This window comes from Telopea speciosissima, chromosome 3, assembly GCF_018873765.1.
Source record: "Telopea speciosissima isolate NSW1024214 ecotype Mountain lineage chromosome 3, Tspe_v1, whole genome shotgun sequence".
In the NCBI taxonomy this organism is placed as follows: domain Eukaryota; kingdom Viridiplantae; phylum Streptophyta; class Magnoliopsida; order Proteales; family Proteaceae; genus Telopea; species Telopea speciosissima.
In genome coordinates, this window is record NC_057918.1 from 32,239,287 (window position 1) to 32,265,066 (window position 25,780).

Consider the following 25,780-nt stretch of genomic DNA (forward strand, 5'->3'; position numbering starts at 1 on the left):
AAATTTGAAAGTGTATTATTACTTTTCCTAATATTTGAAGTCGATAATATCCTCACTGTTCCCCTATATCCATCCAAGGGAAACTTGATCCCTTATTTTATTATTATTATTATTTAAAGACAAAAGGACGTTTTGATAATTGATAATTTGATATGGTTGTAAGCTTTCATTCTCTTTACCTTTTTCTTATTTTTCATATTAAAAAAAAAGCAAAAAGATGAGAATAAGAGCTAGCTTAGGTACTTCAATGGAGAACCTCAACATCAAATGTTGAAATATGAAAAAGGCAGTTCAACCCACTTCCCAACTGGCGTAAGAGTAAGACAACCACTTTCACTTTTCTCGTGGCGAATCGATCAACAAATTTTGGTTCTCTATTTCTCTCCTCTTCTTCTTTCCAAATCTGGGACCCAATTTTAGTTTACCATTTTACCCTTCCTCATCGGCCTTTCTGGAGATATTGGTTTGACAACCCACCACCAGCCATGTATCCCGGTTCCCCACCTCCATAGCAATCTCAATTCTCATCTCCCAATCTACTAACGCAACTACTGATTGGTTGGTTCAGATCTCATGGCCCACTTATTTAATGGTCTCGATCAGTTGATTCCTGCTACTACCATAGTTTTAAATGCCGGAATAGGCAGATTCGGATCAGAATCAGTTCTAAAGAGACCGATTCGAAGCGGCTTGCGTCGGGACTGAGGTAGGCTGATTCATCGAATCTGATTCAATTGTTTTTAAAAACCCTGGTCAGGTACTCAGGTCTACCCCAAGTACCCAAATACAATATTGATAGTTTTCCATGAGAGTCACCACCAATCATGCGAATAGAAAAGGTAGCAGAACACTCAAAATGGTGAGAGACTAATGTAATTATTAGTATCACTAATAATGTTTATGTTCCCCATTAATATCCCCATTAACATGGGCGTTGAATTTGGAGCATGGATTATGTGGTCCACTCACTCTTTGAGGAAGCACTAGGGATTGGATCGACCTCCATAGATTAAGATTCTGACAGAATCTGCTAGAATCAATCTCAACTTGAAATTGTACCCCATCAAAAAAATGCTATCAGGTTGTGTGCGGTGCGCGGTCACTGCACTTACACATAGGGCTGTGCTAAATGATTGTCGTACCCCCAAGGATTTCTGTCTTTCCATAGGGACACAACATGTGGTCCTGTGCTTGGGCGTAGGGACCACGTGCTACATGCGAGTAGATAATGTTCTTTCTCCTATAAAATAAAATAAAATAAAACTTCAGTTCTAAACAAAATTCAATTCCTTATAATAGGAATCGATGATAAGTGAGAATGAGGTCCAACGGATTATAATCCAATTCAATTCGAATCAGTAGTGGTTATTCCATGTACCCCACCTCAATTGGGGGGGGGGGATCTTATATTAGTGAATTCTCTAGTTTTGCCTATGAGCCAAGCTTATCTAATATAATTTTCCTTAGGGAAAAGAGATTGATGTCTGGGCCTATGGTCTGCATGTACTGGCCAATGATAGTGTACATGCAACCATCGCCTTTGACGTGATTTCTGCCTTTCCATGGAAGAAATGCGATTGTTTCTCGTGTTTCTATGCCTAGGCATAGGATCCACGTGGCCCACTCGACTAGGTAGCATTCTCTTTTCAATTTGCATATTTACTTAAAATAATGAGTTGTCACACTGAAATATCTGGAATCAGGATCGGTCATAGGATCACAGTCGATTCCAATTTGAATCAACCGAATCGACCAATCCGATTCTGAATTTTGAAATCATATGCCTAAAAAAAGGAAAATAAATCTGATAGCTGGTAATTTTTTAATTCGTCGACCAAGGAATGTGATTCCACATGGCGCTTCCATACGGCTTGTAGAGAAATATGATGTGGATGTTAAGGAAAATAAAAAGATGCTGACGTATTTCACTCATCTCCTCTCTTCTCTGTCCTCTCTCTCCTCTCTCCTCTCTCCTCTCTCCTTTGGGGAGCATAGGCAGGCATTTCAGCAAGAAAAGAGGGGGGAAAGAAATTGAGAAAAATAAAAACGTCGTCCTGTCTCCCTTTCTATGCGCATCTGTTATGTATTTATATTTCTCATATCTTCGCCTCTTCGTCTCTTCGCTTCTTCGCTCTCTCCGTGTCTCTGGAGGAAATCTATCTTCAAAAGCTTTTCTCTGCAAAAGTTAGGGCTTTCTTGTTTCAATTATTTTGTTGTTTGTTGTATTAAGGAAGGGAAAGCGGTGAGCTTCAAAGGTACGTCCGTTTCATCCTTTGATCTCGGTTGCCCTAGAAGTTGGGATCTGTTCATAGTTCGGAATATTTGATCTTTCTCTGTTTTTCTTCGTTCTCGGATTGATCGTAACGGCTGTTGCGTTTCATTTCTTTGTTATTGATAAATTGGGTTGAACAATCCGTTTGCCAACTGTAATACAGTGAACATTTGTCGGTGTTTCTCTCTCTGTTTTAGGGTAGTGTTTTAGCGTTATTATAACGAAATTCAATGCTGACGGAGGAATTCTTTCTATTTCTATAATAAATTGAATAGCTCTAAGGTTACCGATCGTCCGCTGGTTGTTGTTGGTTGAGTTGCTTGATCTTTGTTACTCGGAATCCAGAACAGCGGGTTTTCCATGCCGTGTCGGTTTCATCTTCCAGGCGTAGGGGGTTAGCTGGGGATCTGGTGTTTTGGGTTGGGTGGAGAGGTGGGAGGTTAGGAACATGACTGATTTCCAACCACGGCAACAGAAGCAGGAAAGTAATGATGCCCGTGCTGAGTTCCATCTGGGATTGGAGGAGTTGATGCGGGGTCGTTTGGATGATTGTATGTCCTTGGCTTCCTGTAGCTCTACTCGCGATCAGGAAGATGATGGCGAAGAGGGCGATCAGCTAGTGCGACGGAGGAGACGTTCCGATCTCGAAGGGGATGACCTGGCTGAGTCTTCTGCTGCTCGAAGGCGACATTCTCGGATTTTGAGTAGGTGGGCTGCGCGGCAGGCCCAGGAGATGATTACCACAATTGAGAGGAGAAATCGTGAATCCGAACTCATGGCTCTTGCGGGTTTGCATACTGTCTCTACGCTTGATGCTTCGTTCCTGAGAGAGTCACACTCTCCGACTTCCAGAAGACAGGGGGTTGTTGAGAGGCCAAGAACCCAGGCATCCTCTCTCCTGCAAATGTGGCGGGAGCTGGAAGATGAGCATATGCTCCATCGTGCCCGAGAAAGTGTGAGGGAAAGGTTGAGTCAACAGAGGAGCATTGACTCTAATACCAACCTCTCTGGCACTATCATGTCTGAAAGCCGAGAGAGTGAGCCCCGAGGTAGTTCAGAGGATGCTAGTGAGAGCGAGAATGAGTATGGAGCATGGACCCAAGGGCAAATGGAGTCACAGAATGAACATGAGGACCACAACAATTCTAGCCGTGAGCAGTCTCCTGATTTGGGAGAAATTGAAAGGGAAAGGGTGAGACAAATTGCTCGGGGATGGATGGATAGTGGGGTTAGTGACCATGCATCTAGTGTTTCCCGGAGGAATAACAGCCCAAGGGCAGAATGGCTTGGTGAAACCGAACGTGAAAGGGTTAGGCTTGTCCGGGAGTGGGTCCAATTGACAAGTCAGCAGAGAGGTGGCCGGGGTGGCAGAAGGGAAGAACAAGCTATGGGACTGGGTGCTCAGAATGACCAGGTTCGTGATGGATTGGGGGTTGACCATGATGAAGGCCAACCTGAGCATATCCGACGGGATATGCTGAGATTTCGTGGAAGACAGGCTCTCATCGATTTGCTCATGAGGGTTGAGAGGGAGAGGCAAAGGGAACTGCAGGGGTTGTTAGAGCATCGGGCTGTTTCAGACTTTGCTCACCGCAACCGAATTCAGGTCAGTTGCTTATCAGAATGCCATTTATTTATTCAGTGGTTTATGGAATTTATTCCTGCTTCTGTTTTTTACATGCATAATTATTAAATGCTACTCATGGTAGTAATTATGTGTTCCCCTCATGATAAAGTTTTGACATACTGTACAAAATATGACATCATTAAATTTTTGATATCTTGGATCAGAAGTGCAAGAAATTCCACTAGGGACTTTATTTTTTCAGAGGTGTCAATTTAAAAAATACATATTTGGGCTCATAACTATTTCCCCCCATATGTTACTTTTCTATTCTCATGGTAATAAAACACATGTATATCTTTAGAGGTGACATTTCAATATAAGTAATAATTAACGTTTGTTTTTTTTTTAAATTTAATTTGTCAACATTAGAGACAAATAGAACAGTCTATTACCATTTATAAGACGATGTAAGTTTATTTAACGTGGTTTATGTTAAAAATTTGAGGAACACTTGCCCTATGTAGGGTTCCCTTACGAAGCCCAACAATGCTCCTATAGTTTGTACACGTTGGAGTTGGAAAGTGTAGAAGTTAAAAATTGAAATTCCATTGCTCATATGTACATCACAGGGGCATTTATAAGGGTTCACAAGAAACCTTAGTAACGATAGCATTTATAAAATATCTTTAAATGGAATAACAAGTCTCCAATGATAATTGGTGGGAGTTGTGTCAACTCTAAATTAAATCCTAGGTAATTAAGCTGTGACACATTCTGGAAATGAGTCAAAATGCTTTTATTTGCATTTTTGCATAGAGTTGAAGTAAATTCTATAATAAAATATTATCAATTTGGGATTAATTTCCTCCTGTTGATAAACCAATGATGTCTTTATTGTTTACCTTTTGTATCAATCTGCTTGGTTATCCGGAGTCCTGCTTGTGGTTCTTAGCCATGGTTCCACACATTTCTTATACTAGTATATTTCGTAAACTACTTACTACATCATCTGGTATATGAGAACCACAAATCTATATTGAAATGCTTTGGTTGCATTCAAGTCTATCATGTGGTAATCTGATGCTGTGGCATTTCTCAGTCACTACTGAGGGGTAGATTCTTACGAAATGAAAGACCTATTGAGGATGAGAGGCCACCTTCAATGGCGGCTAGGGAATTAGGTCAGTTAAGGCAGCGCCACACTGTATCCGGTTTAAGGTATGTGTTCTTTTCATGCCATATCTTCTATAATGTTTGTGTTATTTTTTACTTTTTCCGATAATGTTTATGTCAAATCAAATCTTTTTTCAGATAAGAATTTACCATGTTTTGGTTCTGGTTTACCTCTGTGGATGCTTATTATTCTGGAGATGAAGTTGATTGGCTGGACTTTCCATATTCTAGGAACTAATGAGAACATTATAAATACTATTATTTGTCCGTGTTATCAGGGATTTTTGGCTTTTCTTTATTAGTTTCAACATATAATTGGTATATCTCTGCAAGAACACTGAGTACAGGTGGCCAATTGGTTGTGAGAGTTTTGAAGGTGATTAGATGTGCTATTGATTTGGGGGGGGGGGGGATAAAGTGTTTGTTAAGTTTATGTGTAAAGAGGTATTTTGGGTATTTCTTTGTGCTACTTAGTAGGTCGTCGGTGGTGTATTATGTTTTAGGGCTGATGTTCTTCGTGCTGAGACATATGGGCTGGGTATTCAGGGAGGCAGGGTGGTTATTTCGCCCACCCCCATGTGTCTGGGTGCAGCCTGCGCCCCCCGGCACAGAGAAGATTTGGCCTATGTTTTAATATAAACTGCTTTCCCTAGCTCCCCGGTACAGAGAACATTTGGCCTATGTTTTAATATAAACTGCTTTCCCTAGCTCAAGGTTTAGGTAGATTGCTCATAGCTCAAACCGTGGGCAAGGTGTTTCTCTCTTCTCTTGTTCTATTGCCTCCATTAATCTCTGATCCTCTTCTCCTTTCTCTTCTCTACTGCTGCAAGTTCTTAAGGCCTTGATATTGTCACATGGTATCAGAGCATTAAGATCTTGTGGTTAACAATATTCTTCTAGTTTGAGAGTCCCTTTTGGAATTCTCAGTTGTGGTTAACAGCAACCAATGCTGTATATTTTTTTCTGGAACCCTAGTTGATAACGCAATGACGAACTAGGGTTTCCAATTGCTGTGAAGTGCTTACAATATCAACCACCGATGGCTTCCTTCAGCAAGAACATGCGGTACCTGCTTTTTGATTTTTTTTTTTAATTTTTCCAGATTTTGATGGTGAAATTAGTCTCAATCTATCCATGTGATCAGCCCAATATTCTAGGGCATATCCATGTGATCAGCCCAACATTCTAGGGCATTGAAGCTCTATCCTAATAAGTTTTTTGACTCCAATGTGATCCTGATCCAAACTACCATTGCAAAGTAATTTACAATATTCAGTTTCTGCAATTCGAGTTCTTGAATTTCTGGCAGAATTTAAATTTTTTAAGGGAAAAGGTTTTGTACAACGCCAGCTCAAAAATGAAATTGCACACCCCTCACATATCACTGTTCATGTGAGGGGGTGTTATGTTATAAAAGCCTATGTACCTTTTGTCAGATTCCAATGATGGTTCCTTTATTCAGTCAAAACTGCACTTAGGCAGTGTAGGGAACCCTCTCCCTTTTTTCAATTACTCAAGATCTAACCCTTGGATCTGGATGTAATTTGGGGTAGTTAAAGCCCTCCCAGCCATTTCCACTAGATCTTGATCTGCATGAGAGGGATGGCTTATGTTACTTTGACGTTGCTTCCTCCATGGCTGCGTCTGCTACTTCTACTGGCGTCTCACTTTTATATTGGCAGTATTGGCTGGGGCATCCTTCTCTTTCTAAGTTGCAGCATAGGGTCCCTTGTTGCAAGTCTTACCACCCGTCTGGAGTGTGAAGCTTGTGAGCTTGGCAAGCATCACCGTACTGTTTTTCCATCCCGTAACGAGTCTAGGAGTTGGAATTTATTTGATTTAGTTCATTTTGATATTTGGGGCCATGTAAAGTCAAGAGTTGGTCCGATTTTTATTATTTTGTTTCTTTCATTGATGACGATCATTCACATTTGACATGGTTGTTTCTTTTAAAGGATCGTTATGAGTTTGTGTTTGTCTTCAAACAATTTTATAATGAAATTAAATTTCAATTTGGTGTTTGTTTGAAAATTTGCGAATCGATAAATTTCTTCGTTTTGTTCTGACAATGGGATTATACATCAAACTGGCTGTTCTTATACACCTCAACAAAATGGTGTTGTCGAAAGGAAAAATTGTCATCTATTAGACATTGCTAGGTCCCTCATGTTCCATATGGACGTTCCAAAGATTTATTGGAGAGATGCTATGTTGACTGCCTGTTTGTTGATTAAGTGGATGCCGTCCTTTGTTCTTCATAATAAATCTCCGTTTTCTGTTGTTTTTCCCAACAGTTCTTTGTTTAGTTTACCTCGTCGTATTTTTGGCTATCAGTTCTTTGTCCATAAGCTTCGTCCTGGACTTGATAAACCATCTCCTTGGGCTACCAAATGCGTAATTCTAGGTTATTCCAGTACCCAAAAAGGCTATTGGTGTTTTGATCCTGTTACTTGTCAACAATTTGTTATTGCTGATGTTATCTTTTTTGAAAATTTGCCATACTTTGATAGCTCTATTCCTGATTTGGGTCCTATATTTCCTCATCCTCGTCCAATTCTTTGGATCATTCCTTTTGAGGTTTCAGAACCCAAATCTACAAAGTTGCCCTTGTAGATATACAAACACTGCCCTAAGCAACCACAACCTACGACAACCATTCCTCAGGTTCCCCAATCCGACTCTTTTCCTAGAGATTCTTCTTCTATTGTTGATCTATTGCTCTTCGGAAAGGTACATGCTCTTGCACTTAGAACTCCTTGGTTGCGTATCTGATTGTTAATTATGTCTCTTTTCTTATTTTCTTGCTTCTCTTCGTCAAATTACCTTATCTCTTACCTCTCAGTCTGTTCCTAACAATTACAAAGATTCTTTGTCTCACCTTGGGTGGAAAAACTGCAATGCATGTGGAAATGGATGCTTTGCTATCTCGCAAGACTTGGACATTGGTTGACTTCCCTTTTGGTAAGGACCTTGTACGGTGTCATTGGATATATACTATTAAGTATAACCATGATAGTTCAGTAGAGCAGTTGAAAGCTTGTTTGATTTCCAAGGGCTACACTCAGACCCATTGGGTTGGCTACTTCAAGAATTTTCCCCAGTTGCTCGGTTGAATTCTATGCGAACTCTTATTTCTTATGTTGTTAACCTCGATTGGCCTCTTTACCAGTTAAATATCAAGAATGCATTTTTGTATGGCGATTTGCAGGAAGAAGTCTATATGGAGCAACCTCTTGGGTATGTTGCTTAGGAGGAGAATACTTAGAAAATTTGTAGGTTGCACAAAGCCATTTATGGGTCGAAACAGTCCCCACAGACGTGGTTCGATAAATTCAGCAAAGTTTTTGCCGCATGTGGCATTTCTGAGTGTTACTCATAGTCTCAGATCACTTAGTTTTTGTTTGTCTTCAGGGCTCTAAAGTTATTGTGCTGATTGTTTATGTTGATGATATCATTGTTTCTGGTAATGATATGTCTAGGATTCTACAAGTTAAAACTTACTTACGACAACACTTTCAGATGAAGGATTTAGGTGTCCTCAACTATTTCCTTGGGATTGAGGTAATTCTTAGTAAGTAAGGGCTTAGTTTATCACAACGAAAATATTTTATTGATACCCTTACGGATCCTCATATCAAACTTGGAACATTTAATGACAAGGAGTTTGAAGATAAACATTAGCATCAGAGGTTAGTTGGCAAGCTTATATATCTCACTGGTACATGACTTGATATCTCCTTTGCTATTGGTGCCATTAGTCAATTTATGTAGAATCTTAAGCAAGTTCAATGGGAGAACTTTTTGTATATTGAGGTATCTTAAAGGTGCTCTAGGGAAAGGACATATATATCGCCATCATGGTCACATTCATGGAAAAAACATCTCGGTTTCGCCAGCTACCGAGACGAGATGGCCAACGACTCCATAAATCCCTGGTTTTGACTCATCTTGACTTGTTTCACCCAGGTTTCTACCGAAGCAGTACATATTTCGCAAGTTTCGATTAGATTACCTATATAAATTCACTTATCCCCATCGAAACTTGAGGAAACTTGGCTCGAAACCAGGACATGCACTTATTTATGCCAAATATCATTTAAGCAAATGTTTTCATTTCATTTACTTAAGATATTATTCATAAATAAGCAAATACCCCCTGTTTGAATTCAATAAAAATGTTACAAAAATAAAATTCCTAAAGGATAAAAAGTCAACCCCCAGTTCAAGAACAAAAAAACTAGATTTTCGGTGGTAGGTGCAATTTTCAACTTTTAAATGCTTGGGTTTTTCTCAAATCTAAAAATTCCATAAAAATCTTGGTATTACATTGCTAAAAACCAAACGTACGGAAAAATCAGGGGCAGTAAGTCTGTACATATCCATCTCCAGCTCATGTGAACTAGCAGAAAAGCTTCAAATGTGATGATGAGTCAATAGAGTTTTTTCTTCAGTTTTTCTCCCTCGGCTCTCATCTTAGAAAATCCAACAATGGTAGAAGGAGAGAGCCCGTCAACTTAGAAAATCCAACAATTCTGAGTTTCCCATTTTAGTTCCTTTTAATCTTTTTCCAATTTTTTAAGGTAAAAAAGTATTAAAAATAACAGAAGGCGGCGAAGCTCATGAGAAATATGGTAATTTACCCCCGCTTTTTTTCTTAATATTTTATTCAAGCTTGGGGCAGGTAAGAACATGGCCTCAAAGGGTAATTAAGTCATATTAATAAAAGAGGAGTGGCATATTCGACCAAGGTTGCTAAGGGCTTATTTTATTGGAAATAAGGCTTGGGTTGGGTTATGTAGATGTTGGGCCTTTGATCCCATGGGTATCGTGTATAGAAGATAACAGGGAAGAAGGAAGGAAAGTAAAATAAAGGGAGATGAAGGACTGTACCTGAGATGGGAAGAGAGTTCAGAGAAGAGGAGGTAGAGTAGCACGACCACAGCTCTTGGTAGCCAACGGTATCAACTCAAATTTGCACAGTCCAAATCTGTCTTTTGTTGGTTACAACCATGTATTAAAGACTTGCAACAAGAAAGGAACCTACTCAAACTCAAACACTGTAGTGGGTTGGAATCACCGAATCAGACTCCACAACCCTATCTTCTATGACTCCTATCGATAGACAAACAAGATAAAATAAAACTACAGGATTAACAAAAATAAGCTTAAGATATTCCTACGTTTAAGTGCATCATATATTCAAAGACAAAATGCCAACAACAGAACGTGTAAGAGATAGCAAAGTTAACCTTTTCTTTTGGTTTCCACTTTGATGTATCTTGCTGGGGTGAAATGTGTAACTTTCCTCCCAAAGGTGGGTTGAGTATTTGTAAGTATTAGAGGGAGTTTGCTGCTGCGCTTTGCTTCAGGTGTTAACCCTCTAATTTGTACTCAAGGATGCAATGTGTATAGTTTGTTGTGTACTGACATGCTAAGTATACAACCTTCATCGTTTTACTACTAACTAATCAATAACATGCATCCATCAAATGAGAAGAAGAAAAAATACAATATATTTGTATTCAGTTGTGTGAGGATGTTTCTGCATCTCTCGCTCAATGTCTGCCACACTTGGGCGTGCATCCTAGGTTCATAATCTCTGCTGCTATTATTTGTCTTTTCCAACTATTTTCGTGGATTATATAATGTTGGATGTTGGTTGTATTTGATCTGTTGATTTCTCTAATGATACAGTCCATGTTTTCAGGGATGGATTTCGCTCCAGGTTAGAAAATATTGTTCGTGGTCAAGTAACCAGTCATTCTGATACACTATCTAACAACAGTACCAACCCTCCTAGAAATGAACAAACTCAGTCAAGGACTTCACATGAGGTGGCAAATGAAAACCATGAGCAATCTCAACCGAGGAGTCAGGAAGGTGACATTCGCCATTTGCCAGAGCAAACAGGAGGCTTACAGAATGATGCAGCTCTTGAAGGTACAAATTGGCGGGAGCCAAATAGTCAAGGGGATTGGCTGGAACAAGTTACAGAAAATGAGAGAAGAGGCTTGCTACAGTCTGCTGAAGGTGAGCTTAATCAGTGGCAGGATGTTAATGGAGATGAAATGGATGGAAACTGGCATGAGAATACTGCTAGGGACTGGACCCAGGAAACTTCAGTGAATGAAGGTGGAGAAGATAGCCATCTAACAGAAACTAATGGGGAATGGCATGAGGATGGCTCTCAGGAGGCTGTGCAAAGTTGGGCAGAGGGGCCTTCTGATCCTCCAAGAACTCGGCGAGCTATTCCTGTTAGACGGATCAATAGATTCCATCCACCTGATGATGACAATGTGTACAGCATGGAACTGAGAGAACTCCTAAGCAGGTTTTGATCCTATTGTCTTTGACATTTGTCTTAATTTTGCATCATTTGTTGAGTTGTCAATTTGGTATTGTTGATAGTTCAGCAGTGTGCTTAGTAGAATTTTAACCGCCTTGTAGGAGAAGTGTATCCAATCTTCTTCGAAGTGGGTTCCGTGAGAGCCTGGACCAGTTGATACAGTCTTACGTAGAAAGACAAGGTCGTGCTCCCATTGACTGGGATCTGCATCGAACCTTGCCCACTCCTAACTCACCAGAACAAGATCAGGAGCAGCAGAGAGATCAGAATGAGGGTCAGGCAGATATTGTTGGTAGACCTCCACTTGCGATGCCTTCTCCACCAGTTCCCCCACCACAGCCACTTTGGCAGCAGGATATTCATCATGCAAACTGGCCTCGCCACAGCGTGCATCGTTCAGAAATTGTGCGCCATCTTTCCTCTATTGTCCATTAATTTGACTTATTCAACTTGAAGTTTGACACACTGGTTTTCCTTTCTGTATTCTATATTTTGTCAAACATAAGTTTCCTTTCTGAAAGTTTGATAAGCAAGTCATTTAAATCATTTAAGATTGTGCATACTAAGGTTTTGACTGGTGAGGTTCCTTTTTTTTTGTGGGTGGGTGGGTGGGGGGGGGGGGGGCGGTGCCACAATTGAGGTTCCAAGCTTGAATTACTTTTACTTTGATCAGGCATAAAATTGCATTGATCAGAATTTTGAGGGATATAGCATAGTGTTTCAGCTCTATAGTTTTGCATGCATTGATTCTGCTAGGAAGGTAGGATATGCTGAGAATTATCCTGTATTTAGCTGGTGCTTAGCTTGCTGTAAAAGCACTTGTTTCTGTTGTAACTGAGAAATTCAGGTAGTCAATGACTTGTGAATTACTCATCTTTTGCCCTCCAATTTGATGATCCATACTAGGTTGATCCAATTGCATCACTGTCTTGCTGCATGCAGTGTGATTGCAGTCTGTTTAGGTTTTGATCAATGTGTTAGTTTATGGTGGGGTTGCTTTTATTATCTTGTTCTACACAAAATGACAGATTAATTTGCTTTGCATGCCCTAAATGGGAAAAATGCTCTCTGCGCCTAAGACATACACTGTGCCTCCTCACATCCTTTATTATATTATTATTTTGAGGAGAGAGAAATAGTGATTTAAAAAAAGAATGTGAGAGGGTGCAGTGTACCCTGCTTGCTCAGAGAACCCTCCCCCATATTAGTATGTAGTATTATAGTGTGTGATTTCCTAAAGTGGAATTCTTCAATCACCAGATTGGAATAATAGGGAGAGTTGCTCCCATTTGGTCATATTCAGAATAACACATCTTGTTATTATGTGCCTGCTGCTTCATATTTGAGTCTGATTGTACTGATTTGGAACAGGAGTGGGATACTATTAATGATTTGAGAGCTGACATGGCTAGGCTTCAGCAAGGGATGAGCCACATGCAGAGGATGTTGGAAGCCTGCATGGATATGCAATTGGAGTTGCAGCGCTCAGTTAGACAGGAGGTTGCTGCTGCTTTGAATCGGTCTGCTGGTGAAGGTCTGTGCATAAAGTTTTGAAGCAGTTGATTCTTCTGATTGCTTTGCTGTAGAAGTATTCTCACAATTCTTCTCTTAGGCTCCATTTCTTTTCTTCTAACCTAAAATATTTTACAGGATTTGCTAAAAACCAATATAAAATTGCAATAGGATTAAGAAAGGGGGAAAATGTTTCTTTAAAATGCAGTACAAAAACTTGGAAAATAACGTCCATTTAAATTTCATGGTGATGTTCTTCAAAAAAGCGGTGGTATCTTAATCATTGATAAACATGGCACCAATGACTCGATCGCCATCATATGGCCCTGATTCTTCCCTCACTCAACCATGCCTAAACATCTTTTCTGGTCATGTCCAAAAAAAAAAAATGACAAATGACAAATGACAGAAAAATGTAAAATAATTTTAAATTTCCAAGAAAATATTTTAGTTTGAAACAAATGAAGCCTTATTATGTTTACTGCTTAATCTTTTACCATTTGATGGGCTTATGGAACAAGAACTCATGGTCTCTAGATTTTGTACTTTCATTTATATAATTCATTTTGTATTGCTTTGCCATTTGTTCCTTTTCTGATCAAGGAAGCAAGCATATTTAGGCTTGCATGTTGGGGGAAATAACCCATCCACATGATGGGTTGGTGTCGTCCATGGGTAGCAGTTGTATTCATGGACTAAGATTCCGCTGCTTTTCTGGAAAACAACATCCAGAAATTTAAATGCTAGCCATTTGCCAAAACTTGGTATTTCATTTCAGTAAAATAATATCAATATTTTTAGACAATACAATTTCTTTTGTTCTTAAGCAATTCCAGTAGAGTATTTTCCGTTGAAACAAACAGAGCGTCGTTTCATATACTTAGAACGTAACACATCAGTTTGTTGTTCCCCCTCTCAGTAATTGACTTGTACAAGTTTCCATTCTGTTGCAGAGGTGGGTGTTGAATCATCAGACGGATCAAAATGGGGTCATGTGAGGAAGGGTACTTGTTGTGTTTGTTGTGATAATCATATTGATTCTCTATTGTACAGGTAGGTCCACATAGTTGCAAAGCTATAAAGTTCTGATATGTCATATATTTTTTAAGTTCACTGTTGTTATTATTATTATTATTATTTTAATTTTGCAGATGTGGTCATATGTGTACTTGTTCAAAATGTGCAAATGAGTTGGTTCGAGGTGGAGGGAAGTGTCCATTGTGCCGGGCGCCGATTGTTGAGGTGATTCGAGCTTACTCCTTACTGTAAAAAGAAAAAGAGGGAACGAGAAGGGAAAAAAAAAACAAAGAATAAACTACGAAGGGAGGGAGAACACATTGAGGCTTTTATCCATTTTTTGGTTTGTTTCGGTCGCTTCAGAGTTCAGGCTCTTCCTCATCGTCGGCATCATCATCATCAGGTTGTTATCTGAAGATTGTTTAGTTCTTTACCTGCTGTTCTGATTATTTGTTGAATATATGCAGAATGTATCACTGAGAATAACAGGTTGACAGCTCCAATTCATCATTCACGTATCAATAAAAATCTTGAATCGGGAAATTTCTGTCCTCTTTCTGTTCTCCAGTTCCGTTCTCCTTCCGTTTTCCAGTGTATCTATCATTGGGAATAAACGTGTGGGTTTTTGTAAAATCCAGGACTGGTACTCCACCTTCCATGGACAAGTTTGTGTCAAGGTTATTGGTATCATCGATCGATGTGTTGGGCTATATCGAATGGTTTTTTTAGTTCTTAAACAAATTTATCTTTAACGAGAATCATTCCACCGATATAGGATTGGGTAGGTATCCGATACCGATATTTAAGTCCATTGTTGGTATAGGGTGCTCTTGGGAGTGACAAATCTTGAGCACTCGGTTTAGTAGACGAGCAACAAAAAATGCAAAAACGAAAAAGACGATGTTGCGAGTGTCGGTGTGCCCACTCCCAGAATGCATGACGTTGGCATATTTTTTAAAATGGTGATCGAAAACTTTGAAACTTAGAAACTTTCACCTTAGACGTTTCACAGTTCCTATCAATTCTCTCTAGTTATTTTTTTGATGAAAACTGAAAAGAAATCAATAAATCAATTCTCTCTATCCTTTTAAGTTAATGAACCACAAAGTTTAATCATATAACAAAGTAAATGACCCATCACCCTAGTGTGAATCCTCTAAATCAGAAAATCTATTATGTGCTTAATGTTGGATTTATGTGTCCATTAAACCCGGTTCGGTCTGGTTTAATCCGATTTTATTTTGTATTGAACTATTATATATTTTGGTTTAATATTTGTTGAAAAATGTACCACGATAAGGGGAGTGTCCCTACTGTGGTTGAGTCTATTATGGTTTTCTTTATTATTTTATGTCTTTAATTGTTAGGAGTTAGGAGTCACTTTCTTAGGTTAAGTTAGCTATCTGTTTTAGATTAGGTTTAGTTTCCTTTTCCTTTTATGATTGTAATGGTTTTATTATAAAGAAGACACTTGAGGGAGGAAGCAAACTAACACATTCGGCTCCTCCCCTTGCAGCTATTCTTCTGTCTTTTCTCCACTCTAAGGTTACTGGTTAAAGGTCCTAGGTTTTCTACATGGTATCAGAGATAGGTTACCAGTGATAGATTCTCTCCAAGATTGCTGTTTTGAGAGTCGATTTTAAATTCTGGTTTGAAGAAGGAAACCCTAGTTCATAGAGGAAGAAGAGGAACTAGGGTTTCACATACTGGTTTTTATGACAGCTGAAATAGTGTCTGAAGACCATATCTGAAGTTGGATGCGCATCGATTCATCAATGGCTGCTATTAATTTCTTGAAGAACTAATGTTGTGCTCCATTGATATGTATTTTGCTCTATTCACGCTATTCTCGCTATTACAAATGAGTTGCGGACTAAATACCGATTTGTTGATCGATTAATGAAGAACCTGGTTCGGGCTATAGTTGCTTCTGAAGAACCTGCTTTCGTTGAAGGTGCAATCCATTTTTCTCGATTTTTGACGGTGATCGAGGGGCTGGAGTTCAGGACCTTCCCTATTTTTGCTCAGTTTCTCTTTGCTTAACGTGAGGAAGATCTCTGATTTTCGTGTTGCTGAGTGTTGCTTGGCTTAGTTGTTGGATGGGCTCTTGTTCTTTGTTGTTGACTATTGATTTTTGGTGGTATCGATTCTTTGCTGGTATTTTGTTGCTGCTGGTTTGATTGAAGTTGTTCTTCCACAGAGTCAAATATTTATCGCCGTTGTTCCTCTACCGCCAGATTGGAGTTGCAGGTTTTCTGTTTAATCTTCGAACTTCTATTTGGAGTTGCGTGGAAATCTTCCTTTGCTGGAATCATATCTTTTCTGGTTTTACTGCGAGGTTGAAGACGCACTTTTTTGGTCAGTGTTGAAGACTTGAAGAATCCTACTTTTTGGGTTTTCTGTTCCATGAGTTATCCCTTCTTCGAATGGGTTTATAATTTCTTAGTTGCTGTCTTGTTGGGACGGTTGTCTTTATCTTTTTCTTTCTCTAGTTTCCTTCCCAAGTTTGTCTCTACACTTTACTATTACCCAATTTGCTCAAGTTTATTACAAGTTACCCTTGTCTTCTTCACTGTTTCAAGTTTGCCCTTTGGCTTGGATTGTGTTTCAAAGTGAAATTTACCAAATTTCACCTAATTACAGCTAGGCCATCCCTTTTTCAACTCTGTGTTATTTGCAATTCTGCCATTCTCCTTGTAATAATTCTAATTCCCTTCATATCCGCAACCAATAAATGTTAATTCCCATAATGTCTCATTGCCTCTTTAACTACCAAATTGACCCCTTGTAAATTCTGATTTATTACCAGATTGCCACTCCTTTAAATTTGGCCTTACTTATGCATATATATGAATTTTACTTAAATTACAGTTCCGCCATTACCTCTTGCTATTGCCTATTGTATACTTGGATGGGTCCATCCCGAATGAAATTGGGTATTTTGACCCGGTTCCAAATCAATTGAAGATTGCATGCTTTAATTACAAAATTGCCATTGGGTATACATATGTGCCATATTATTGCTATGGTGGGCCCCAGGTCACATCAATTTGTTTTTTGGCAAATTGGTACTTACATGACATTGAAGTTAGAGTTTGTTTTGAGGGGGAGATTGGAAATTATTGAGATGCTGGTCATATACCAAATTGCCATTGTCCTTTTAATTCCGACATTTCTTTAAAATTCTTGAAGTATAGTTGCCCAGGTGGGCCCCGAACACATGTGGGATTTGTACTTCTTTGAAGGTTGGACCATGCATGGTGGTTGTTGGCTCCAGTGAGGGGAGGTTAGAAACTGATTTTGGGATTTTTATATCTACGATTGTTATTTGCGGTGCTCTTGTTTATGGAATTTTTTTTGTGATGCCCGTGCTTTGCAATGTTGATTATTGGCTGTTGTTTGTTCACGTGTATTGCTACACGTGAGGGGGAGATTGGAATTGGATATTATTATTTGCATATCTGCTCTGCACAAATCATCAATTGGAGAGTCTTACCTTTTTCAAGAATATTTCGGTGAAGATTTCTCAAGATTTATTTCAGTGAAGATTTTACTTTTGAAGGGGAACTTCGAAGTTGCTGCCCTCCATCTTTTAAGCATGCTATAGTGTTTTTTGAAGATTGACAGGAAAATTCCATTTTGTGCGATTGAATAGATTCTTTCTTTGAAGATCGAGTTCTTTCCTTATATTGAAGATCGAGTCTTCTCTTATTAGAAATCAAGTTCCGCAATTATTGGAGAACATCTATCATCGTTACCTATCTGCTGTTTTTGGATTGCGGTTGATGTTATCTATCGTCCAGTGCTTGGGTTGATATTTTTATTGGTTTTATCGGAGTTTCCTCTATGCTCACTGAAGTCTACAACTACTATTCAAGATTGGTGTTGAGTTTGATTTTCTGTTCTTTTTAGTCCAAGCTGAAGCCTTTCTTTTGATATCTGTATACTCCAGCTTGAGGGGGAGTGTTGAGAAGTGTACCACGATAAGGGGAGTGTCCTTATTGTGGTTGAGTCCATTATGGTTTCCTTTATTGTTTTATGTCTTTAATTGTTAGGAGTTAGGAGTCAGTTTCCTAGTCTAAGTTAGCTACCTATTTTAGATTAGGTTTAGTTTTCTTTTCCTTTTATGATTGTAATGGTTTTATTATAAATAAGATACTTGAGGGAGGAAGCAAACTAACACATACGGCTCCTCCTCTTGCAGCTACTCTTCTCTTCTTCTTTCTTCTCTCTTTTCTCCACTCTAAGGTTACTGGTTACAGGTCCAAGGTTTTCTACAATTATCACATGCGATATAAACTTTTTGAGCATTATGTGTCCGTAAATTATACTTAAAATGATAGTCACAACTATGGTTTTGGCTTGGCACCCTTATCATATGGTCGTCGCATTGGGTATGCCTAGACATGTGATGTCAGGATACAAATGCGAGAACTCACATGATCGATGTGTGTATTGGCGAAGAATCTACTTTGTTGATTTCCTCATGTATTACTGCCAGATGTAGGAAGGGATAGACATGTGTCATCAGCACCCTTTACCTGAGGGAATCCTGTCTCTGCAAAGTGTGATCGCATTCTTTGGTTCATCAACGACTGAGACTCAAGTGAGTCAAAGCCAGTGTTCTGAGAATGCGTGAACACTTTGTGAGTGAAGGAGTTACTCAACATGGTCACCACTGCCCGATTGAGGAACACCAAGATTGAGATTGTCTGTGTATGGTCGGATCAAAATTTGGATCCAGTGCCGTTTTAGAAATGATTTTTGCAAAATCTATTTTACATAAAATAATAGATTATATGTAGTTATTTGAATAAAGTGTTTTATCGTGCTTTGCGGGACCCGATCAAATGCACAGACACTCTTATATGGACATGTACTATGGAATGAGGTTTGGCAGTACAAGAGTACATGCCCTAGATTCCATAATGATGGTGTTGATTAGTGGGGGGATTGTACATGATAATTTATTATCATATAGGGAGTTATTTGGAATCTGGATCCAGTGCCGTTTTAGAAATGGTTTTTGCAAAACCTATTTTACATAAAATAATAGATTATATGTAGTTATTTGAATAAAGTGTTTTATCGTGTTTTGCGGGATCCGATCAAATGCACAGACACTCTTATATGGACATGTACTATGGAATGGGGTTTGACAGTACAAGTGTACATGCCCTAGATTCCATAATGATGGTGTTGATTAGTGGGGGGGGGTTGTACATGATAATTTATTATCATGTAGGGAGTTATTTGGAATTTGTTAAAATAATGGTTCTTTATTTAATTAATGGATATGGTGCTAATTATAATTATCCATAAATTAAATAAAGTAATTAGTTGTATCATTTCCTATTAGATTATGCTTCTTTACCAATTAGAAGTACTTTGAGTTTAAACAGAACTGTCAAACAAAGAGAGAGAGAGTCAGACTCTCATTGAGTTTTTTATTTTCCCATCCAGGATTTTAAAAAACCCTAGTATTATAAAAGGAGCCAAAAACGCAGAGAGGGGGCAGTGCTCCACGTTTTTGCCTGCCCCCCTCTTGGATCGTTTTTGGCTCCCCCTCTCTCTCTTGTGATATCTTCTTTTCCTTCTTCCTGCTCTCTAGTTGTTTGAGAGTTAGGGTTTTGGAAACCCAAATCTTCTTGAAGGATTGAAGAGCATCTGGGATTGGCTTGAAGAACCTTAGTTGCACCATTGGAAGTTCAGATTTGTTTACTTGGAGTGCTCATTGGAGGAAGAACTATTGTCTATTGGAGGAACAACACTTGAGGCTCATCAGGTTAGCAATTCTATGTTAATTCCTCTTATTATTTAATTATTGATTATTCATGGGATGTGAAAGTAACCCGAATCGATTATTTTTCGCTGCGCATTCGGGTGTAGGATGGATCCCCCTATCCATGAGATGGAATAGGGATGATTGGATTGGGCATTGGTTTGTCATACCAAACCTTACTAGGGTTCTTGTAGGGCACCATGGGCGACCATGGATAACCCTAAAATTGAAAATAGGGTGCCCAAGCCAGATTAGGGTGCCCTAGGGCAACCCTAGGGTTCCCTAGGGACTACCCTGGAATTCCCTAAATCAGGGAACTTGAACTTATATTACATTGGTTTACCATGGTGAACCATTATGATCCCATGGACCGTAGTTTGACCTATAGTGTGGTATCAGATCCACCTTTCTCATCCATGGATATCATATAATTAATTGGATGTAATTATTGTATATGGGATGCAATCTTTTTATTTAAATATTCATGATAGACTATGGATGAATGTTTTTGCACATGACTTATAATGGTTGTAATAACCTCCCCATATGCACATGGGTGGTTACATGACAGTTATTCATGTAACAACCTTACCATGTGCACATGGGTGGTTATGGTTGTTATAACAACTTTGTCCATATAAGGTGATGGAATTTTATTTTTATAATATTTTTATTTTTATTCCATCATAGGATTTAAAACCCATTATTCAAGATTTAATATAAATAAATAAAAATTCTTTGTACCCTGGATTCTCTGCGGTGCCAATGGCTGCTGCCTACGATGCCAGTGGCTGCTGCCTACGGTGCCAGTGGCTGCTACCTACGGTGCTAGTGGCTGCTACCTACGGTGCTAGTGGCTGTTGCCTGTGGTGCCATGTGGCTGCTGCCCATGGTGCCTTGTGCGACTGCTGCCCAGTATGTTTGGCAGTGTTTTTCCCTCCAAAATATAAAAAAAAAGGAGTTTTTATTTGTTTTATTATTTTATGGGTTGGAAGAAAAAGATGGGTGAAGAGATTCTTCTCTATACTCATGTGGGAATAAATTGGATTTCATTGTGAATTTGGGTATATGGTTTCACATGAGATATGATGTTTTATTTTTGGAATGGTCTATGTGATTGTGGACCCCATATATAATGTTACATTGTCGATGTGATTATGGGATTGACTATTTAATAATGCGGATGGTAATTTGATGTATGTGATGCATTGGGATTATGGGTGGATGTGATGCTTCTCTCTCTTTCTCTCTCTCCTCCTTTCTTTTTTATAAACAAATGTACTCCACCCCATGGGCAGCCCAAAATGGTGAGTTGGTTTCTCCATGCGTGGTTTCTTTATTATGGAAAGAAAAATGTATAGAATATTTTTCTTAGGTTTCCATTGTAATTTTAGAGTTAGGACTCCTAGAGCATGTTGATGATGATCCACATGTGACGCTCAAAGCTTATGGAGATGCAAATCACATACTTTGAAGACGTGATAGAACGGAGGAGATGATCGAGGCGTGGCATCCATGGCATGATTGATGCACCCATAATTAAAAGAAAGTTATTAGTTTTATTTTTATTAGGAGGATTTTTTAATTGCTTCTGATAAAAATGCCATCATCCCATAATCATTTTTAATTAATGTTGATTAATTATGTTATTTGATTTCATCCATAATATGTATGTGAGAGTTGCTTAATCATTCTTTAATCATAATACATGTATGATATGGACTAGTCTAAGTTAGTAGACATGTCCATGGCCTCCTATTAAAAATAAATGTAGAGAATGTGTGATATGACACCGCATACGCCGACAGGACATTGCCAGGCTCGTTATCACATGGTTATCTATATTTACCTCTATCTAGATACGTTAGGATACAGATAGTGAGAGGGTACTACGATAGTGGGCCATATTTCATGATTCCATGATTCTAACTAATGCAATAGATAAATGCATGACTTGGGTGTATGTCAGCCGATAGGATCTGGGCATGACACCCAGGTGGCCAAAAATATTGAAAGCCCATGAGGCGGACAGCTTAGTCCACACTACTACGGTATGTATAATGACTCCCGACAGGATAAGTTATGCATGCAAGGATTGTAGGTATCCAATTCATTTTTTTGGTCATGGGGGAGACGTAAATCATGAAAGACCATTGATGTGTATGCTCAATTTTTTTATCAATGGTTATTAATATGCATGTGTTTTTACTTATATATATGTAAATTATTACTCAATGGCTGCCGTTAATTCCAACCTGTTAACACTCATTAGCGAATAAAAATTAGATGGTACAAATTATGTCTATTGGTACCAGAGCATTAAATTACTCCTGACTACAGAAGGACTATACACAATTCTTGATGAATAAGTTTCTCCTCAACCCGACCCAAATGATTTTGAGGCACATGAAAAGATGCAGGATTTCCTCAAGAGGGACTCCAAGGCATCATTTTACATCTTAAGATCATTGAAAAAATCAGTTCTGGATTTAGTCAACAATATACGCACCTCAGGTGGTAAAATGGATAAGCTTGTTGAATTGTTCAACAGGCAGTTGACACATGCATACTCTGATGTAGTGGGTCAGATCCATAACTGTAAAATGTCCCAGGGGACTCCAGTGATGGACCATGTCATGAAAATGATTAATCTGTTTAAGCAATTGAAATCCATGGGGGCTGATTTTGGTCTACGATACAAGACTGATGTGATCTTGGCATCACTCACTTCTACCTATGCACCCTTTAAGATATCTTACAAGATGTCAGATAAGGAGATGGAGTTCACCGAGCTTGCTAATGCAATGGTAGAGGCGGAAACTTCCTTGAAAAATGACAAAGCTGAGATCAATGTAACTGATATGAAGTCTTCTTCAAATGGGAAGAAAAAGAAAAAGGAAAATAAAGGTAAGCCCCTGAAACCCAAGGGTGGGAAGTCTGACAATAAAGCTAAAGACAAGTGCTTATATTGCAAGAAGGAGGGTCACTGGAAAAGGAACTGTCGTGCATTCCTGGCTACTATGAAAGACAAAAAGCCAGATGAAACTAAGGCTGCTAAAGAAGGTACATGTGATGTTTACGTTCTTTATGAGTCTAATTTATCTTTTGAACCGACCAACTCTTGGTTTGTGGATAGTGGTTCCACTGTTCACATTTGCAATGATTTGCAGGGGTTCAAGGAGACAAGGAATCTGGAAAGAAATGAGGTGCTTCTTTGGATGGACACTGGAGCTGAAACCATGATGATGGTTGTGGGAACTTATATTTTAAATTTTAGTTTTAAAGGATTGTAACTATGTACCCTCTTTTAAGGGGAAGATTATTTCAGTTTCAAAACTCGTTTTGGACGGGTATAGTTTTTCTTTTAATTCTAAATTGATTATTCGTTTTAATAATTCTTTTGTGGCTTTTGGATATATGCAAAGTGGATTATACTTCCTAGATTGCCCTATTAGAACGAATGTTGTTTCGAATGTTGATTTGAAACGGAAAGCAGCTCCAGTGAACTCAACATATTTATGACATCTAAGATTAAGTCACATTAATTTGGACCGAATCAGTAAATTGGTAAGGGATAACCCCTTAGAGTGTCTGAGGGTGGAACCATTCCCTACCTGTGAGTCATGCCTTCAGGGCAAAATGATCAAGAAACCCTTTAGCAATAAAGGTACTAGAGCCACAGATCTGTTAGAGTTAATACACACTGATGTGTGTGGGCCCACAAATATACAAGCAAGGTATGAGTATGAGTATTTTTAACTTTCATCGATAATTTCTCTAGATATGGTTACATATACTTGATGCGTAGAAAATCGAAAGCCTTTGATAAATTCAAAGAGTTTCAAATTGAGGTCGAAAGACAGCTCGATAAACGTGTCAAGTCCTTATGATCAGATCATGGAGATGAGTATCTATTAGATGAATTTAAAGAATACTCATATTGCAAGGATAGTTAGTCAACTAACTAATCCAGGAACACCACAACAAAATGGTGTATCCGAAGACTCAATTGGATATGGTTTGGACGATGCTCACTTATAGTGAGCTACTTCTCTCTTTCTGGGGGTACGCTTTAGAAACGGCTATTTATATCTTGAATAGGGTTCCATCCAAGTCTGTAGCTAAGACACCCTTTGACTTGTGGAAAGGGCGTAAGCCCATCATTCAACACCTTAGGATATGGGGTTGCATAGCACATGTGCGAAAGCAACAGACAAATAAGTTAGAATCCAGGACTTCAAGATGCTTTTTCTTAGGCTACCCTAAAGGCATGATAGGTTACTACTTTTATGACCCGATTGACCAAAAGGTCATTGTAAGTAAAGATGTCACATTTATGGAGGAAGAAATGTTGACCAAGAGGTCCAAACTTGTAGTCATTAAAGAGTTATTGGATAACTCAGGAATTTCACTTTCTGAAGTTAGACCAATTGACATACCCTTTGAAATACCAACACCTCAAGAACCTTGACGCAATGGGAGGACTATTAGACCACCCACCAGCCTTACTCTTCTTACCGAAGAGGAACAAACAGTGGAAGAGTTCCACATGGTGTCGGTTAAATCGGATGATAATCCGATAACATACTCTGAGGCTCTTAAGGATGTTGATGCCACTAGGTGGCTGGAGGCAATGCACTCTGAAATTGATTCGATGCATTTCAACAAGGTCTGGACTCTGGTCGATCCACTACTTGGCGTTAAGCCGATTGGATGTAAATGGATCTTTAAGAGGAAGAAGGGCGCAGATAGAAAGGTCGAAAGATTCAAAGCGAGACTGGTGGCAAAGCGCTATACCCAGAAAGAGGGTATAGACTATGAGGAAATCTTTTCACCAGTGGCGATGATGAAGTCCATCAGGATTTTATTGGCTATCGCCGCACACTTTGATTATGAGATCTGGCAGATGGATGTGCAAACTACATTTCTGAATGGATTTCTTCAAGAAGAAATCTGCATCCAACAGCCAGAGGGGTTCTCTTCCTTAGAGGAAGAAAGAAAACTGTGCAAATTGCAGAGGTCCATTTATGGAATGAAGCAGGCTTCCAGAAGCTGGAACATCAGGTTTGATCAATCAATCAAATCTGTTGGTTTTGATCAAAACATGGATGAACCATGCGTTTACAAGAAGATCAGTGGGAGTGCAGTATGTTTTTTTGTTTTATACGTAGATGACATATTGCTGATGGGTAACGATGTGGGGTTTCTTTCATCAGTGAAACAGTGGTTGTCCACAACGTTCTCGATGAAAGACCTTGGTGAAGCTAGCTATATCCTTGGGATCAAACTCGTGAGAGATCGCCAGAATAGGATGCTAGGCTTGTCACAGGCTACCTATATAGACAAAGTCATGGCCAGATTTAGCATGGAGAACTCCAAACGGGGAAGTGTCCCTTTCTGACATGGAGTCAGTCTTTCCAGATCTCAATGTCCTCAGTCTCAGAGAGATATTGAAGAGATGAAGAAGATTCCCTATGCATCGATAGTAGGGAGTCTTATGTACGCTATGTTGTGTACGAGACCAAACATTTGCTATGCAATAGGTATCGTAAGTCGTTACCAGTCTAACCCTGGACGAGAGCATTGGAGTGCTGTCAAGAATGTCCTTAAGTACCTGAGAAGGACTAAGGACTATTTCTTGGTTTTTGGATCTGATTAGTTGTCAGTTTTGGGTTACATAGACTCAGATTTTCAAACTGACAAGGATGACAAAAGATCCACGTCTGGGATGGTGTATCTAATGGGTGGAGGTGCCATTGTGTGGCAGAGTGCAAAACAAAAATCTACAGTTGATTCCATTGCCGAAGCAGAATACCTTACAGCTTGCGATGCAACAAAAGAAGGTGTTTGGCTGGGGAAATTCCTATCAGATTTGGAGGTTATCCCTGACCTTGTCAAGGGCCCTATTCCCCTGTTATGTGACAACAGAGGGGCCATTGCATAAGCTAGGGAGTCTAGGGTACATCAGAGGAATAAGCACGTGCAGCGAATGTATCACCTCATTAGAGAAATTATCCAGCAGGGCGACGTGAATATCTCCAAAGTGGACACAACTGAAAATGTGTCAGATGCCATGACAAAGGGTTTGTCTCCTGGAGTGTTTGAAAAACA

At 39.1% G+C, this 25,780-nt stretch overlaps 1 protein-coding gene across 1 annotated transcript; it reads left to right on the forward strand.

Annotated features, from left to right (window-relative positions):
- Positions 1–2,240: 2,240 nt before the first annotated feature.
- LOC122655523 lies at positions 2,241–14,159 on the forward strand. Its single transcript, XM_043849713.1, has 7 exons — positions 2,241–3,878; positions 4,939–5,057; positions 10,720–11,343; positions 11,460–11,763; positions 12,730–12,892; positions 13,824–13,923; positions 14,022–14,159. The coding sequence occupies exons 1-7, from the start codon at positions 2,721–2,723 to the stop codon at positions 14,137–14,139; spliced, it is 2,586 nt and encodes an 861-aa protein (XP_043705648.1). The 5' UTR covers positions 2,241–2,720; the 3' UTR covers positions 14,140–14,159.
- Positions 14,160–25,780: the final 11,621 nt, after the last annotated feature.

Bases quoted from the DNA above. Each gene is read 5' to 3' on its own strand.
- LOC122655523 (XM_043849713.1), top strand. From the start codon at position 2,721: ATGACTGATTTCCAACCACGGCAACAGAAGCAGGAAAGTAATGATGCC. The intron at 3,879-4,938 runs GTCAGTTGCTTA...GGCATTTCTCAG, and splicing joins CTCACCGCAACCGAATTCAG to TCACTACTGAGGGGTAGATT. The intron at 11,344-11,459 runs GTTTTGATCCTA...ACCGCCTTGTAG, and splicing joins CTGAGAGAACTCCTAAGCAG to GAGAAGTGTATCCAATCTTC.